This window comes from Parasteatoda tepidariorum, chromosome 8 (assembly GCF_982258835.1).
Source record: "Parasteatoda tepidariorum strain Cologne lab strain chromosome 8, Ptep-v5.0, whole genome shotgun sequence".
In the NCBI taxonomy this organism is placed as follows: Eukaryota; Metazoa; Arthropoda; class Arachnida; order Araneae; family Theridiidae; genus Parasteatoda; species Parasteatoda tepidariorum.
This window is the reverse complement of record NC_141762.1, coordinates 105,720,941-105,738,550: the sequence shown is the minus strand read 5'-3', so window position 1 is coordinate 105,738,550 and position 17,610 is coordinate 105,720,941. Positions and strand designations below refer to the sequence as shown.

At 29.3% G+C, this 17,610-nt stretch overlaps 1 protein-coding gene across 3 annotated transcripts; it reads right to left on the bottom strand.

Annotated features, from left to right (window-relative positions):
- Positions 1-275: 275 nt before the first annotated feature.
- On the bottom strand, positions 276-12,644 carry LOC147806627 (dual specificity testis-specific protein kinase 2-like). 3 transcript variants are annotated; one of them, XM_087169579.1, is made up of 6 exons: positions 12,569-12,644; positions 10,960-11,109; positions 9,393-9,474; positions 7,496-7,580; positions 6,651-6,795; positions 276-893 (listed from the first exon to the last, which is right to left on the bottom strand). In XM_087169579.1, the coding sequence occupies exons 2-5, from the start codon at positions 11,006-11,008 to the stop codon at positions 6,655-6,657; spliced, it is 357 nt and encodes a 118-aa protein (XP_087025705.1). In that variant the 5' UTR covers positions 11,009-11,109; positions 12,569-12,644; the 3' UTR covers positions 276-893; positions 6,651-6,654. The 3 variants fall into 3 exon arrangements, 2 of the variants coding, with proteins under 2 accessions (XP_087025705.1, XP_087025706.1); XR_015436052.1 differs by having other exon boundaries at positions 9,385-9,474; positions 10,960-12,638; XM_087169580.1 differs by lacking the exon at positions 6,651-6,795 and having other exon boundaries at positions 10,960-12,638.
- Between the last annotated feature and the right edge of the window lie 4,966 nt (positions 12,645-17,610).

Sequence of the window (17,610 nt, the reverse complement as noted above, 5' to 3'; positions counted from 1 at the left end):
ATATTAAATAATACATTCCCAAAATTTTTACAATAAGTTGAAAAGATTAAGAGCTCAGAGTAGATTTTTCAGAAAAATACTTGAAAAAGTAAATAAAAAACTAATAAACCCCAGTCAATTTTATTAAAATCTTTTAGATTTAAAACTAATAATAATATAAAACTGCAATAAATCTTAAATAAAATATTATTATCATTCAAAAATTTTCTGCAAAATTCATGACGTATGAGCATTTTCAGGGAAATGACATAAATATTATTAAAATATCTGAATAGTTATATAAATGTAAAAAGCAAACTGGTATTGTAAATAGGAAATTATAATTAGAGAAGATGAAAAATAAGGTTAAATAAACAATAATAATAACAATAAGACCCAGTTTAAAATCAGGAAAATACCATAGAATGGATTAAATTAAAATCAAACAAACCTCTACATGACAAAAATTTACATTAAATACAATTATATTTACATCAACCAACACTGAGCAGGGTGGTCACTTAAATTCAGTTTCAAATTTCCCTAATTTTTTTCAGGTTTTTCCATGTTAACATGTTAAAATTTCCAGGTTGTCAAGTTTTTTTCTCATAAAGTGTAGGATAGGTACAAGAGAAGTCTCCATATTATGAAATATTTGTCTTTTTATTCATTTTTTTTAATATTTCCAATGGCAAGACAAAAATAAAAATAAATGAACAGAAACAAAAGTAAAGATGACACAACAATAAATTGACCGAAGTTAATGCCTCATAAGTTCTCTGGCCTTCCAATAAAGCCCAGTCTCGGAGTCTCCCCTAATGACTGCACAGTGGGGGATGTGGTGTGGATAGGGATATTAGAGTTACAGAGGGGGTAGTAAGGGCTTGAGAAGATCTGAATATGGTGAAGGTGATCTGCAAGACAATCATGTCCGGTTACTATTTTATTTAAGTAAGATATTGTTTCTTATAATTTGTAACTTAGTAAGATATTGTTTTTTATTTTTTAATGTTTGGATAAATTTCTAAAAAATTAAGACAGATGTGGAGGAGATATCTTTAACTAGTAGAATACATTGTTTTTCCTTCCTTCCTTCCTCAATGGCACGACAGCCCCGGGTGGGCCCTGGCCTTCTCAATCAACTTCCTCCAGGCCTGTCTCTGCCTGGCAGTTGTCTTCCAGTTTGAGACTTTTAAGACTGAAAAGTCTCTTTCCACGCAGTCGGCCCATCTCAGCTTTGGTCGACCTCTGGGCCTTGATCCGATGGGCTGAGCCGAAAAGATTATGTTTGTCGGACGCTCTCTGTTCATCCGAATGATGTGACCAGCCCATTTAATTCTTTGAATTTTTACGTACTTGACAACTTCAGGCTCTCTAAGGGCCCGATAGAGTTGTGAGTTTGAACGTCTGTACCAAGTACCATCAACTTGTTTGCCCCCAAAAATGGATCTTAGGATCCGACGTTCGAAGATTCCCAAGGAATTCTCATCTTTCTGTGTTGTTGTCCAAGTTTCTGAGGCATATGTTAGGATAGGTCTGATCAAGCATTTATAAATTAACAGTTTAGTATCTCTTTTTAGTAGGTTTGAGTTTAAATATTTTTTTAATCCATAGAAACATTTACTTGCACTATTGATTCTTCTTTGTATTTCGGGTGCGATATTGCCATTAACGTTGACTTCAGAACCAAGATAAACAAAACTGTTTACTTTTTCAAACTTGTATTCACCAATTTGCAAGTGAGTTGTAGAATCAGTTATTTTGGTGCATTGCATGTACTTGGTTTTCTCCTGGTTAATAGTGAGATGCATTTTTTCTGCCTCTTTTTCCATGGATAGAAAGGCTTGCTTTAAGTCAGATTGTGTTCGAGCTATGATGTCAATGTCATCGGCAAAAGCGAAAATTTGGACAGACTTATGAAAGATATGTCCTCTGGTATTGATTCCTGAATCTCTGATAATTTTTTCTAATGCCAAATTGAAGAGTAGGCATGCCAAAGCATCGCCTTGCCTTACACCATTTTTTACCTCCATTGGTTCCGAGAAGTCATTTTGGATTTTAACTTTCTGCATGGTCTTACACAGTGTAAGTGTGGTGAGTCGTACAAGCTTGTCCGGGATATTGAATTCTCGCATAGCTTCAATGAGTCGCTTCCGGTTTACACTGTCGTAAGCAGTTTTGAAATCCACAAATAGGTGGTGGGTACCAATTCCAAATTCCCTGGTCTTTTCCAGAATCTGTCTTATGCAAAATATTTGGTCAGTTGTAGACCTGCCCCTCCTAAAGCCGCACTGGTATTCACCAATGATGTTTTCTACATAGGGGCTAAGTCTGTTAAATAGAATTTTTGAAAAGACTTTATATGCAGTGCAGAGCATGCTGATACCCCGGTAGTTTGAACATTCAAGAATGTCTCCTTTTTTGTGTATAAGACAAACAGTGCTGTGTTTCCATTCTTCCGGGAGTATCTCTTTTTCCCATACTGATGTTAGAATATTATGTATGGCCTTTAACCCATCTGGTCCTGAGTTTTTTAAGAATTCTGGTGATATCAAATCTGGGCCAGGAGCCTTGTTGTTCTTAAGTTTTTGAACTGCTTCTTCAACCTCAATCATTGAAAGAGGTGCTATACACTCTTGGTTAACGTTTGGTGAACAGGACTCTGTCTGAACGCACTCTACATTAAGTAGGTTGTCGAAGTGTTCATTCCACCTATTGAGAATGTCTGTTTTATCGCTTAAAATATCTCCATCTTTATTTCTGCAAAGGTTAGTTCTAGGTTTGAACTCTTGACGACCAAAGTTAATGCCACGAAAGAAAGCTCTGCTCTCATTAGACCCTCGGAGATGTTCGACATCCTTAAAGAGGTCTTCGTGAAAAAACTTTTTCTTCAACCTATGAACTTTTTTTTCTTCTCTTCTTGCAGTTTTGTATTTCTCTACTGATGCTCTTGAGTGTTTTTTACTGAGCATCATATTATATGCATCGTTTTTTCTTTGGGTCGCGTTGCGACATTCTGTATCAAACCAATCCTTTTTCTCAGCTCTTTTTATTTTGCTTATTACATTATCACATGTGTCCAATAGGGCTTCTTTGAAAGAAGTCCACTTTCCATCTATGCAATCAATATTTTCGATTGCTTTTTCATCAAGCTTCATAGTTAGTTGTGACTGAAAGTCATCCCTGACTCTAGGGGTCTTTAATTGTTCGCAGTCAAATTTCTCAAGACGTTTCCCATGACATTTACGTGCATTAGATAGTTTGGCCTTGATCCTGCTCATTACCATGTAATGGTCTGAGTCAAAGTTGGCCCCACGATAGGTTCTAATATCTTGTATGTCCGTCATATGTCTGGAGTCTATCAATATATGGTCGATCTGGTTGGAGGTATCTCCATCTGGTGATCTCCAGGTCGTTTGGTGAATTCTCTTGTGTTGGAAAAAGGTGCTGGATATGACCATGCTATGTTCTGCAGCGAAGTGAATGAGCCTCTGTCCATTGTCATTTGTTGTTTCGTGCAGGCTGTATTTTCCAATAGTGGGCCTGTGCTCAGCTTCCTTTCCAATTTTAGCATTTAAGTCACCCAAAATAATTTTGATGTCGTTTTGTGAACAGGAGTTATATAGAGAATGCAGGTTCTCATAGAAAAGTTCTTTCTCGTCTTCATCCTTGTCTTCAGTAGGTGCGTGGGCATTTATAAGACTGTAATTAAAGAATTTTCCTCTTAGCCTAATTTTACATAACCTTGGAGACTTTGGCACGAAATCCACGACAAGATGACGAATGTGTTTGCCCACAACAAAACCCGTTCCAAAAAAATGCCTCTTCTTATCACAGCTATAGAAGATTGTGTGATTTCTCTTCTCGATTATTCCATCGTTAAGCCACCTCATCTCTTGCAGAGCCATTACATCAGCTCTGTAATTATCCAGCTGTTCCGTTAAGAGTTGCAGCCCTTTGCTTTTATACAAAGAGCGAATGTTCCAAGTTCCGATTCTCAGTTCCATGTAAGATTTGCCAGGTCGTCTTCTAAATTTCGGTCCGGATTCATTGACTTGAGACTTCGCAACAAGATTTTTTTACAGGGTAGAGTTGTTAGCCCTACGCCCAACCCCCAACCTGGAGGACCAGGGTGTTCCTCTTTGTCTGGTGTCTCCCCTCCGACCTGTCCGGCTTGGGTGACCCTGCCAGTAGCTAAGCTACCGCCGGCATAGCTCTCGGGATCGACAACACACACAAACCACACCACCACGATAAGGTGGGAACACCGACGGGCGGATACATTGTTTTTAGTGAATAAAAAATGTTTTAATATGATACATTAAGTAGTTTTTTCACAAAGTGTACCAAATATGAAATAAAGAGAGACCAAAAAAAAAAAAAAAAATTGAATAAATATTGTTTAATATATTTTCATTAAGCAAAAGAAAAGGATTCCTAGTGATTATACCTCGAAATTTTTTTATTTTTACAGTGGCCTTCAAAAGTGTTCGCACACTTATGACTTTTATTGAAATAGGGCTCTTTTCATTAATTAAAATGAGTATTTCAGAATGGGTATTTAATAATAAGATGTAGAATCTATTCTTAGCAAAACTTCATGGAATATTTTAAAAACAAAACAAAAGTTTATTTTTAAGAAATCAATAAAAAAATAACAAAATTTTACTTTACAATCATTGTACACTTAAATGCTTTAGGATTTCAGAATTAAAATTATTGTCTATCACTTTAATTTGTTTTATTTAATTATTTTAATTTAATTTTTATTTATTTATTTATTTGCAATTTAGTATCAAACTTATGTTAGCAAAATTATATTTTAATTTTTGCTGGCTAACTCCATAATATTTTCTTCTATCATTTATAAGTGGCTCGTAGTCATAATTATATAACTGACAACCTTTGAAAGATGATTATTTGTCATCATAAGAGGTAAATCAGTAATGAATATTGCTAAATTAGTCTATTTTGTCCCATTCCATTGGGCAACATGAGGTAAAATGCTTAAAAGATGTACTTCATATCAGCGTGATCTGAGATTAAAATTATAAAATTTGTGCAAAAACATTTCTGCAAAATTTAATAAAATTTTTTTTGCTTATATTTAATTTTCGATTACTTTGCAAAATCAATGATAAATAAGTAATAATGTTTAATGGAAACAAACTTAATACATTGGGTTTTCATGTGCATTATGAAGCAGAAAAAATGAGGAACTTTATTCAAAACAGTTAAGCATGGTGTCTTTGTATGTTGGTGCATATCATAAGGATAAGGTAATTAATCATTTATTGATGGCATAATGAATAAACCTGTTTATTTAAATATTTTAAGATACAATTTATAATTATCAGCCAAAAATTTGCTTATTGGAAACTTTGATTTATATTAAAATTGCCACTGGTAAATATTCTAATTATATTAAAAATGAGGATATTTACCAATAGGCAGAGTTTTTTTTAAAGTGTACGACGACTTTCTTAAAAATAAACTTTTGCTTTGTTTTTAAAATATTCTATGCAGTTTTGCCAAGAATAGAGTATATTTTTTATTGATATATCCATTCTGAAATATTCATTTTAATTAATATACAAAGTCCTATTTCATTGAAAGTCATTAGTGTATGAACTTTTTTAAGAGACACTATATTTATATTTCAATATAAAGCTATTTTGTACTTTATATTATCTAAACAAAGCTCTTTCAAAATTCATTGATCCTATTTTATTTAAACCAATATCTAAAGTCAAATCAATGTATAAATAATGTAGTTTGTTAGGAATTAGCATTATTCTAAGAGATAGTCAGAATACAAAAATGAATGTAGTAAATGCAGAATTGTCAAATTTCTTCTTGCGCACTCTATAAGAAAACTCGATAAAATTCTTAAAATCTTATTCATTTTGCCTTCTCAGTTGAAATAAAAATATTTAAAGAATTCCAATCTAACCACATAGTTTTTTAGTTTAAATTAGTCAATTGTTTTTACAACTAGAAACCTGTCCCTGTACAGTGCAGAACAAAAAAACAAAGTTTTGTTTTCCTTCTTTCCAAGAAAGACACACATAGAGCCCATGCAGAATATTCGCCGAATGCAATAAAATTGTAAATTCAGCGAAAGAAATAGCGTTTTGGTGAAAAAAATTTCTATAGTTAAGAAAAATATATATTCCCATTGATCATGAAAATTACATCAATATGATTTTTTTTGAATAAATCTTGTTCATTCGATTACAGTAATTTCTTATGGATATGTCACATAACAATTAGAATTATATTAAGTCTAGATAATTTAAGCAACAAAAAAGCAAAGAAAAAAAAAATTCAGATCACATGTTTGTTGCTGGATCACGCGATATCATGCAACAGAACTCTTTCCTTTGATTAACACTTTTTATATTTGAACCTTTAATAAATGTTTGGATAATTTATTGGCTAGTAATTTGAAGTGTTTAGTGTGGGGCCTGCACATGAATAAAAATTTTTGAGATTTTATTTTAATACATCATTTAACATATTTCTTATACATTTTTCAGTCTTTGCCAGCTTTTTAAGGTAAAAGGAGAAACAGTTTCAAAAATATCTCTAGACTGCAAACAACACTTACAAACGTTCAACATTTTAATTATTACACATTTCATATTTTGAATCAAAAATAGAATATTTACCATATTATTTCAAAATAGCGGGAAAACCAAGCAAAATTCTTTCCAATTTTCTCATTTCCCGGTTTTCTGGATACCGGATAAATGGTTCTCTACTGTAGTTGGTACTTAAAAGAACCTTTCCATAATTAAAATATGAAATAGGAGGCTAAAATGAAATTGAGAAAATTAGAAGAAATGCAACAATTGAAACGATTTATTGTCAAACATTGCTGTTAGTGATTGTAAGAAAATGTGTGATTGATCGGCTTTGCCGAGAAATAATCCACTGATTTCATTGGCTGAGTGCACAAAAGCTAGTGCTATCTAAAATCTTTTGTTATTATAACCAACCTTTGTTGTATAACCAAGTAATTTTTGGAGAATTTTATTACGTTTTAAAAATAAAACATTTTTTCAAAAAAAAAACTATCCCAAAAGCATCAAAACAAACTAGAACAATAAATGGATTCAGCCCACAGACTAAAAGGGAAAAAAAATCCACTTTTATCATCAGAAGCAAATATCCTAACCTCTTCCCCCACAATCTTTGCCCATTCTGAACTATACAGTCCCATATTCTCCAAAGAGGTCAAAGGTTTATTCACTCATTTAGCTACCATGGGAGTTTAATGTGGTATTCTAGTTTAACAGGGTTAAAATGAAGCAAATTTTGATGCAAGTAAGGTATTGCTAAGTTGATGATATTTCAACTGTTTGGCTATAAAAGTCCATCTAAAACAGGGGTTTCCAACTTGTATGAGGACAGGGGCCACAATTAAAAACACAAATCAAATAAATAAGACAAAAAGTGTCATTGGAACACTGAAAATTACAAAGTAGAGCGAACTTCATTAAAAAATATTTACCTTTTCATTATACCACTTTTCCTTTAAACACTCAGGTGTCATCCAATAAGGTGAACCAACAATTAGTAAAAGTTGACTACGATCCCTAAAATAAACAAATAATGTCTTAATACCTTAATAACCTCTTAATATCTAAATGAACAAATAACATCATAATATTTTAGAAAAAACAATTAAGCTTACTTAGTTATAAAAAGCATTTAAATTTATAATTCAACAGAAAAAGTCTCAAAATAAGGACAAAAGAAGTTTAAATACTAGCATGTATAATTTAGACTTTGTTAAAAAGATATGCACACTTTTATTAAAAAAATATATACATATTAAGCTTATATTGAATTATTCAAGTGCTTTTAAAACTGCTATATATTTTTGAGACATGCTAATTTTGAATGTAATTAAATAAATTCTACAAAAAAATTCTAAATTTTAAAAAAAGAGAAAAATTAGATCTTTTTTCCTTTATAGACACTTTACGGTTATGCTGCAACAGTTATTGCACAACATAGAAGTTTGTGTCACAAACCCATTAACAACTACAGAATTTTCATAGTTACAGAAAATATTTTTAATGGTAGCAAATGTTAAGTATTAATATTTTAATTAACTAAATTTAAAATAAAATTGTTCACCACTACATGCAAATGATTTAAATTAATGTATGAAAAGTCTGATACACAAAAGCTCATAAGTTTGGATTAACATTTAACAAAATTTTTATTTGTTTTAAAATTTCTGCTTTAGTTTACTACCACTAGGATAAATATAGCATTCATGATCACCAAGCACACTACAGGATAAAAGAGGCCTTCTAACATGGCTATCCTTCCTTCATATTTTTAAATTTTAATATTACAATAAAGCATTTTTTTTCAAGGTACCGAAGTAAATTGATATATTTACTTTGGTCAATTGATAATTGTAATATATCAATTTCCAAATTAAATTGATATATTTACTTCGGAAAATCAAATAACTTAAATTTAATATTTCATAAGAACACTAATTTTGACAATGCAATAGCCATTGTTAAGTTGACATTTAATGTCATCGATGTAGAAAAAATATAGAAATAAGTTTAAAATAATCATACCATTACTTAATAATTTGAGTACACAAATATATACAATTCTTTCCACACACATAGACAATTAAGAAGAAAAAAAATTGAAGGGGGAAAAATTGTATTTTAGAGTTTAGGAAGCCTTAAGAGTTTCTGAAATCCAAGGCAAATATTTAGAGATTACATGAAAAAAAAGAAGAAAAAGCCAAAGTACAGAAAAAAAAAACATATAACCAATATTTTATGTTTTTCAGTCACATAAACAAATTATTTTAAAATAGCATATATTAAGAATAAACTGGTACTGTAATTAAATTACGGATAAATGTGATACAGATAAAATATGCTTTAATAAAAAAAATTTTAAAAAATTATCGCCATCTGTTGATACTTTCATCAATGTTATCTACCAATTAAAAAGTGCTAACATCATATATAAGAAACCAGAAATTCAAACGGGAGTTTTGAATTGATTGATTGATTGAGATATTTATCCATTAGCTGGGTACCTTCATCAAAATGGTTACAAGTTTTTCAGCATTAAGAAGGACAGTTATAACTAAACTGATTTATCTTAAACTAATTAAAAATAAACTTTAAAAAGTTAAGTCTTTTGAAAGTTTAAGGAAGCTGTTTAAATTAAGATGGACTAACCAAATAAAAGGTGGACACAAGAATTCAATTTTTTCAAAAGAATAATCTATTGCTGAAGTCTTAATGAAGTTTGGCTACTTTGTTTCTCACCCAGTTAACAGATTAATACAGAAAATATATTAAAATAATGTTCTATAAACATTCAAATATATACAGGCTCGTGGGCAGTTACTGTTTAACTTGAATCTGGTATTTTCTCTGCTAAGCCAAAATCCCCAACAACTGCGGTCATCGCATCTTCTTTCATTTTGAAGAGGACATTCTGTAGAACAAAGTATCACTACTTACAAATCATATACAATAATAATAAAAGTTAAAACTTTCAAATTTTTTTTATAAATGAAATGTATATTAAAATAAAAATAATAACACATTTTTATGTCTCATATATTGCAAATGCGCAGCAAATTAGAACATTATAGTAACTTATGAAGATAAAAGATTTCAAATATTTAAAGTAAAAAAATTTGAGTTAAAGTTGTATGCGTAACAATATGTCAAATTAAAGCCATAATTTATAATGTATAAGAAATAATGTATAGTTCTTTATAATATATATATATATATAAAATGTATAATTCTTTATAATATATGTATAATTTGGTTTAATTCTTTAACTTTCAGAAAAAGAGAACTTTAGTGAAAAAAAAATATTGCCTTAGCCTAAAACCTTTTAACTAAACTGAACTTGTGCTGGGAACAGTTTAAGCTCAATTCATCTTAGACACTTTAATGCAAGTGGGACACCAGAGTCCCTTTCATATATATATTCTAATTACAAACACATATATTTTGGTATTTTTCAAATATGAAAATCAGTAATAGTTACGAAAACAAATTCTTAGAAGATTATCACAATTATATTTACACTAAAATATAAAATCCAAAGAAAGTAGTTATTTCTTTTTAATCATATTAAAATTGATCAATTATTGATTTTGTAAATTAAAGAAATTTCAATGATAAATAACTTCCTTTTAAATATAAATAACTGCAATTAAGTGCAAATTTGAAAAATTATTGTTTGGAAGTGAGCAGTGTTTGGAAGATTTAATCTTTTACACATGAAAAGACATAGCTGTATATCATAACCATAAATTATTAAAGTGCTAAATATAATATTATTCACACATTTTGACCTAAATTAATATTAAATAATAAAACATATGTTTAATAAAAATTGTGTGTCAAAGAGTTAAATGTCATAGTAGTTCAATTAAGATTTACAAGTATTAAAAATTCAAATCTACTAAAAAAATATTGTTTAAGCATTTTAGGTCTAATTAATTTTTTAAAAAAACCTTAAGGATAAAAAAAAAGGGGGGGGGAAGAAAAACATCGTGCTGGGGCACAATGTTAAGCATGGCTCAAATTTAAACTAAAAAACTATTTTAGGTAAATTTAAAATTTTTATTTTGTTTAATTTATAACACTTAAAAAAATAACTGATTATAATTTAATAATTTTACAGCCAACATGTTCTCATAACCAGTAGGTAAAATTATAGAAAAAAAGATGAACTCTAAAAAAAAAATTTCAGTTATTATCCTTACAATACACATACAGTTCTCCATAATTATGAGATGTAAAAATAGTTTTAATAGCTGGTAATTTCTTACCCGTGCACACACTAAAATACAAGTAAATAAAATAAAAATACTAATCAAACAAATCTGATGCCAGCAACACAACAATAAACACAGAATGAAAAGAAAGATGAGGTCAAATCATAACAGATGTTTCATACCTTTGAAGTAAGATCTCTGCGAAAAACACCACGTGAATGCAAGTAACATATGTCATGAGCTATATCTAATGGCAGTTTAATTCTTGTCTCCCATGATAATTCAATATGCTTGTTCTGAAAAAGCTGTTCCAAGCTTCCACCATTAATGTACTAGAAAAAATTTACAATATGAATCACCAAATAATTTAAAATAAAATTAAATACAAGCTTTGCAAAATCTTTGGATAATAAGATAAATATATCAATATTTATAAAAAATCAAATCGTAAAAATATTTAATACTATCATAAACTAAACTATTTTTTCCTAGAAGATAGTTTGTTATTTTCTTAAATATAGAAAAAAGTTTTAAAAAAATAATAAATATATCTAAAGAAATGTTTTTGGCACTAATATATGTAAAACCATAGAAGCATTTACTAGAAAAGATCCTTGGTGATGCCCTTGAAACAAAAAAATTTCACCAAGCTACAAAGGGATAAAACCAATGAACAGTAAAAATATAATAGTAATTTATTTCTTATTAGTTAATCTCAAAAACTAAAACCATGAGACAAAAATTTTATTATTATGAAGATATCACTCTTGGTAATGAATGATGTGAATAGTTAAGAAAAAATATACTTTTCAATTAAAATAATTCGTTGTTACTAAAATATTAAAAAAAAAAAAAACATATGATGAAATTAGGTGAACTTTCTTCTTGGTATTTCGTTCATAAATTACATAAAGTGTTATAAAAAAAAACCGGAATAAGTCTTACAATTTTCTTTTTAAGTTACAGTTCAGATTGAGATTATTTTGTATTTCTCCTATACTTAAATTGAATATAAAAGTTACAACTAGAAAAGTAACATTACTGATTTTCTGAAGAACATAATAAAAAACTTTTTCAACTTATTGAAGATATTGGCATAGGTTCCACACTTTATATTTGCGACTGTTAAAATTAACTCTAATAGTAAAGTGGAGTATTTGTATTAGTATTTATTGACTAAAAGTGTCAAATATTACTCAAACTTACAGTAAAGTAACGCTTGACACTTAAAATAATTTTATAACAAATTATGAAACTTTAAAGATAATACATAGTTAGGTCTTTTTAGAAAAAACTAAGCACCTCTAATAAACAAACCTCTTCCCCTCTTTTAAAGCTAACTAATTTGTATCTGATAAAAATAAAGCCAAACTTAAACAAAAACATAATTTTTCTTTCATTTAAATAATTCCATCATCATAATTGGTAAATTTATTTTTACTCATAGTTATATCAGTAGGGATTATTCTTATAAACACTAAATGTTATTCATTGATTCTGATTTCACGATACCAAAATCAGTGGCTTTTCCGCACCAAGAAAATGAAAATAGCTAAAATTAAAAACGCTGGGCGAAAATCATGTATATTTTAACATTTTGAAGTCAATAGAGGTAACCCCTAAAAACGACCTATAAACATTTTCCCAGTGACAAAATTGCAGCGACGTGTCGAACTGGTAGCAAAACGTTACAGAAAAACCTTCCTTTTGAAAAGTAAAAAGTTTTCTTTTCTACAAGTATTTATACTTAAAATTTTGAATCATGCATTTAATCATTTCAAATCAATTTACGATAATTGTAACGTAAATCCATGTAATATTTCAATTGTATTTTCGTAAATAGTAGTAAGTCATATAATAAAATATACTTGTGTCTGTGGGTACAACCGGCTGAGCAACTGCGCATGCGCAGGGCGAAATTTTTTGACGCCTCAGCCAGTTGTAAACAGCGAAAAGTTGCCAAATGTTGCAAACCTATCTCTTTACAACTGGCTGCGAGATTTTCGGCTTTGGATAGAAAGTTTATTAAATCATTGCCAGATGGCGCTGAATTTCAACGAACAAATGGTGATAAGAGGAATAAATTTTCATTTAATAATGATATTAAGTTTTAATGAATTTTTAGAAAATACATGAGTTTTTAAAATTGTCTTATAATATTCATGACAAGAAAAAATAAGTGTGTGAAGTAATTAACTTGTAATATACTATTATATAATAGTATCTTTGGCTATACCCATATCTTTAAAAGTATGCAAACTCATGATAATTTTTTATTTAAAAGAATTTTTCAAACATATGTATGTATATATATATATGCATTCCAAATTCATGCGAATAGTTAGATAAATAACTATATATTAACAAAATCTATTATTTAAGTGATAGTACATATTTTTCTCATTAAGAAATTGTATACAATTCAAAAACAGTGTATTTGGTAATTCAGTTTCACTATCCTAACATTTCATTCTTTGTAAATATTAAAGATTGATACAAAACATGGATAAAATTAATTTGATCCTATTCAGAACACTCATTTAAAGCCTACTTCATACAAATAGGTAAAATTATTGTTATGTGTCATTATATGTAAATTAATTTTACATGATTAAATATTGTAATTAATATGATTAAATAATATAATTTCAATATGATTATGACAATTTTACTGCTTTAATTATTATTTCTCACATGATTAGGCGAAGCATAATTTGCCTTAAAATATGTATTTGTAACACAGAAGATTTAAAAAGATTCTTAGAATTGAAGAAACAAAAATAGACAAGTATATAATGACACATTACTGAAATTATACATTTAGTTGTTAATTATGTGGTTTTGATCTTTTAAGTACAATTTAAAAACTATTGCCAATAAATGTTTCATGGAAATTCAGCCACTTAAACCCTTTGCATTCTGAGTACTTTAAAATGATTTTTTTTTTCCTTACAAGTTTATTTAAAATATACCACTTTCTAATAACTAACAATCATAAAATAATGTAATTAATATTAAAAAACATTTTTTAAGTGGTTACTTTTGATGTCACATCAGAATTAGAAAATTTCAAAATAATAGGTATATCCTTTCTTAAAATATAAGTTATCTTGCCATTAATCACTTAAGTCTATGCTGTTATTATGCCTTATAACTAACTAACTAACTCAGTGGCGCGACAGCCCATTAAGAGGGCCAAGGCCGACTGTGCCCATCTCAGTTTTCTTGACCTTGGGCTCTGGGGTGCAGGAGCATATGTTCCGGTCAGGTGGTCAGTCGAACGCGGAACCCCCAGTGTTAGTTCCCAAGCATGCTTGGTACTCATTTTATCGACCCACTGAAGGGATGAAAGGCTGAGTCGGCCTTGCCCGGCCCAAGGATCGAACCAAGGACCTGTGGCACGACAGCGCGAAGCGCTACCGCTCAGCCACCGGGCGTCTATTATGCCTTATACTTACTAAATAATAAATATTTATCAAATAAGTAACACCAAGAGAAGCATATTTTATCTTAAAAACCATTTAACACACTACAAAATATTAAAATCATAAAACAAACATCAATTAACAAAATTAACTAACTCAAACTGTATATAAGCCCATGTACTAGTAAAAACTGAACAGTAGGCTTTATTATTTGGGAATTACCTTGAACAAGCTGTAAATAAAAAATTAGGCATGCTACGCTTGTAAATAAAAATGCACCCTCTTGCAATAATGGTTACACAGTACGTATAAGCACGAACATATTGATTCATGATTAGTAGATTAAATAATAAAAGTATTCCATTCAAATTGTCATTATTTTTCTTTATTTACCAACTGTCATTATTTCGCCGCAAAAGGAGAGGCACTTTTGGTAATGTCCTAGTTTTAGTATTTTCAAAGCTAGTGAATCGGAGAAGCTGACCTTTCCCCTTTAGCATTCATAAATGTTTTGCTCATGATTGGACATGGTAATTAAAACACATTGGACACCAATGAATACCTCACTAACTGTCCTACTTTGGCTCTTAGATTTAGTAAGATAATGCAACACTTAATATGCACTATGCAAAATTGATAAACATCTAGGTATCCAAAATCCATAGGTTAAATGAACTTTTCATATTAGTTGCTAAAAGAACTTAAATATAATGCAGTACATGTTAATAAACATGGAATTCCACATACAACTTAATAATACAATATATATCCCTTTTTAAGAGGATGTAAACAAAAACTATATACATATAAGGTAATATACTCACCAATCACCATTATACTTACTAATACACCTATATTATCAGATTCCCAAAGAACTCCACATCGAGAAAATTGTTCGTGGAAATCAAAAGATGCGGCTTAGAAGGGGCAATAGAAAGAAAGACTTGATATCAAAATAATAAACAAGTTCCCTCACTAAAGCCCCACTGAGCCATTGTGCATCATAGATTATCGCTAAACTGCATCACTTCTCCACAGTTAAAGGTAATGCTTGCACAACCTCTGCTTTTCTTCTAAGAAATCTTACAATACTTATATACATTCTGGTATTTCATCAATTATTGATGGGATATATATATAATTATAAAATAATCTTAACTTTACTGGAATTTTGCACAAGTAGATTCAGTAGAAAATATGTCCCTAAATACATCATTTAGTAAAAACTACCCCAATAATAAAACAATGAAAGACTCAGATAACATTTGATAGATTTATTATGGTGCTCTTTTATATTAACTTAGTTAAATTTACTTCAATGTGATATGCAAGTCTACAGTTACCACATTACTATGTAAGCTCAATCATAGTAGTCAAATGTTTTTATCATAGAAATACAATAGGGATTATAACAAATCTAAAAATTTCAATAAATTCATCTTTATAAGTATCATAATTTAAGAATCTACATACGGTTAAATAATCTTTTAAAGAAAAGTAACTATAATGTCAATATACCATCATTTACAATTAATAACCTTTCAATTGTAAATGATGGTACATTGACACCTTTTAAAACCATATAATTACCATTTATTATATTTTCTACACACATAAAAGAAATAGAACATAAAATAATACTCTTTTATTAACAGACATTTTATATTATATTACATTTCCTATTTTATCAAAGATAAAATAGGAAAACAAATATGCAACTAAGCCTAACTCAGTAACGTGGAAATCTTTAACTACTTTATCACAGATAATTAGAATTATAAAATGTCGTAAACGTTTCAAAATACATTGATACAATATTATAAACAGAAAAAAATTATTTGAACAATTAACTTACTTTATTTAATGAATCATAAATAAAGAGCTTAGAGCAATCCAAGCTACACTTAATTACACATGTAAGCAACAAACTATGTATACCTCCGCGCAATCTCTTCAACAGGGTTACTTTTCGAAATTATTTGGTGAAAATTAAATTCTAGCCAAGCATTTCAAGCGCATGCGCAGTTGCTCAGCCGGTTGTACCCACAGACATAAGTATCCTACTTCAACAACAAAAGCTTTAAAAATTCGTTTTGCTTATTTCTGCCCATTTTGTGAATGAGTTAAAATTAAATTAATGTCGAAATCACGTGAGTTAGACTAAAGCTAATAATTGTTTTCTACCATTTTCAATTGAACAACTTGAGTTTTGGTGGAGGGTCGCTAGTTTCAAAATTTTGGTATACAATCAATAAACACACAGTTCGTAATACTTTCATAATACATAAGCTATAATAACTAAACTGATCTGTTTTGTGTAATTATTATATATGTTAGTTTTGACGAGTTTGAAATGATAAAGTTTAATAGACTGCTATATAATATTCGCCCAAATCAATTAAGGACTTATGCTGGTTATGGACAAATACTTGCTGGCAGAAAGAATAAACGTCGCTCTATGCTTTCCAAAGTTGATTGATAATAAAGATAAAAAGTTGGTACTCATTTCTAAATCTTTTTATACAAGTTTCGAACTCTCGAGCTTTTCCCCTCTTTTTATTTATTGTAATTATAGAATATTTATATGTACATCAAATTAGCTTTTACTTTTGTTAACTACAATATATATATCTATTTTTAAACAAAATTTTTACAGTTAATAATGTTTTATTTCTTAATTTTTAACAATGAGAAAGACAAAGATGAGAAAGAATAATTTTTTTTATCAGAGAAATATCTATAGCATTTGGGTAAATTATCCAGTTAATATTACACATAAATGGTATTTCTAAGGACATTGCACTGTTTTTCTATTTGCTAGACTTATAGTACTATTCTTTTCTAGTTTTAAAATACACTATTTCTGTTAGAAAAGAATTGTGGCAGAATCACAGTGACATTGTCACAGAAACGTTACAGAGTTCTTGCAGAAAGACTTTTTCTTCTGAAAGTAAAAAATTTTGGTTCTCTTTCTTTAAAATAATACTTAAAAGATGCCTTTTTCGCGCATCGGAGGGGAAAGAAATGTTCGATTCTTATTTGAGAAAAATGAAAAATAAAGAACGTTGAACGTTCATATTGTTTCAATCTATATCCTCTTGACAGAATCATGACAACATCGTCGCAGAATATTACCGAATTCTTGCAGAAAAATTTTTTCTTTGTGAAGTAAAAAATTTTGGTTTTCTCTTCTGCTGAAATTTTTGAAAGATTTTATCTTTTCTTCAGAATTATATTCAAAAGATAAAAAAATTGAACTAAAAAGTTCCAATTTTGACTTAAACAAAAGGTAAACTCTCCTTAAATTGGTGTTTACTTAAAAATTTTACAGATATCAAACTTAAATTAATTTTAAAAAAAGATACTTTTTCTTTATATTGTTTCAATCTATATCCTCTTGACAGAATC

Bases quoted from the DNA above. Each gene is read 5' to 3' on its own strand.
- LOC147806627 (XM_087169579.1), bottom strand. From the start codon at position 11,008: ATGTTACTTGCATTCACGTGGTGTTTTTCGCAGAGATCTTACTTCAAA. The intron at 7,581-9,392 runs GTTAAACAGTAA...TGTTTATTTTAG, and splicing joins AGAGAAAATACCAGATTCAA to GGATCGTAGTCAACTTTTAC. The intron at 6,796-7,495 runs GTAAATATTTTT...ATTTCATTTTAG, and splicing joins AAAAGTGGTATAATGAAAAG to CCTCCTATTTCATATTTTAA.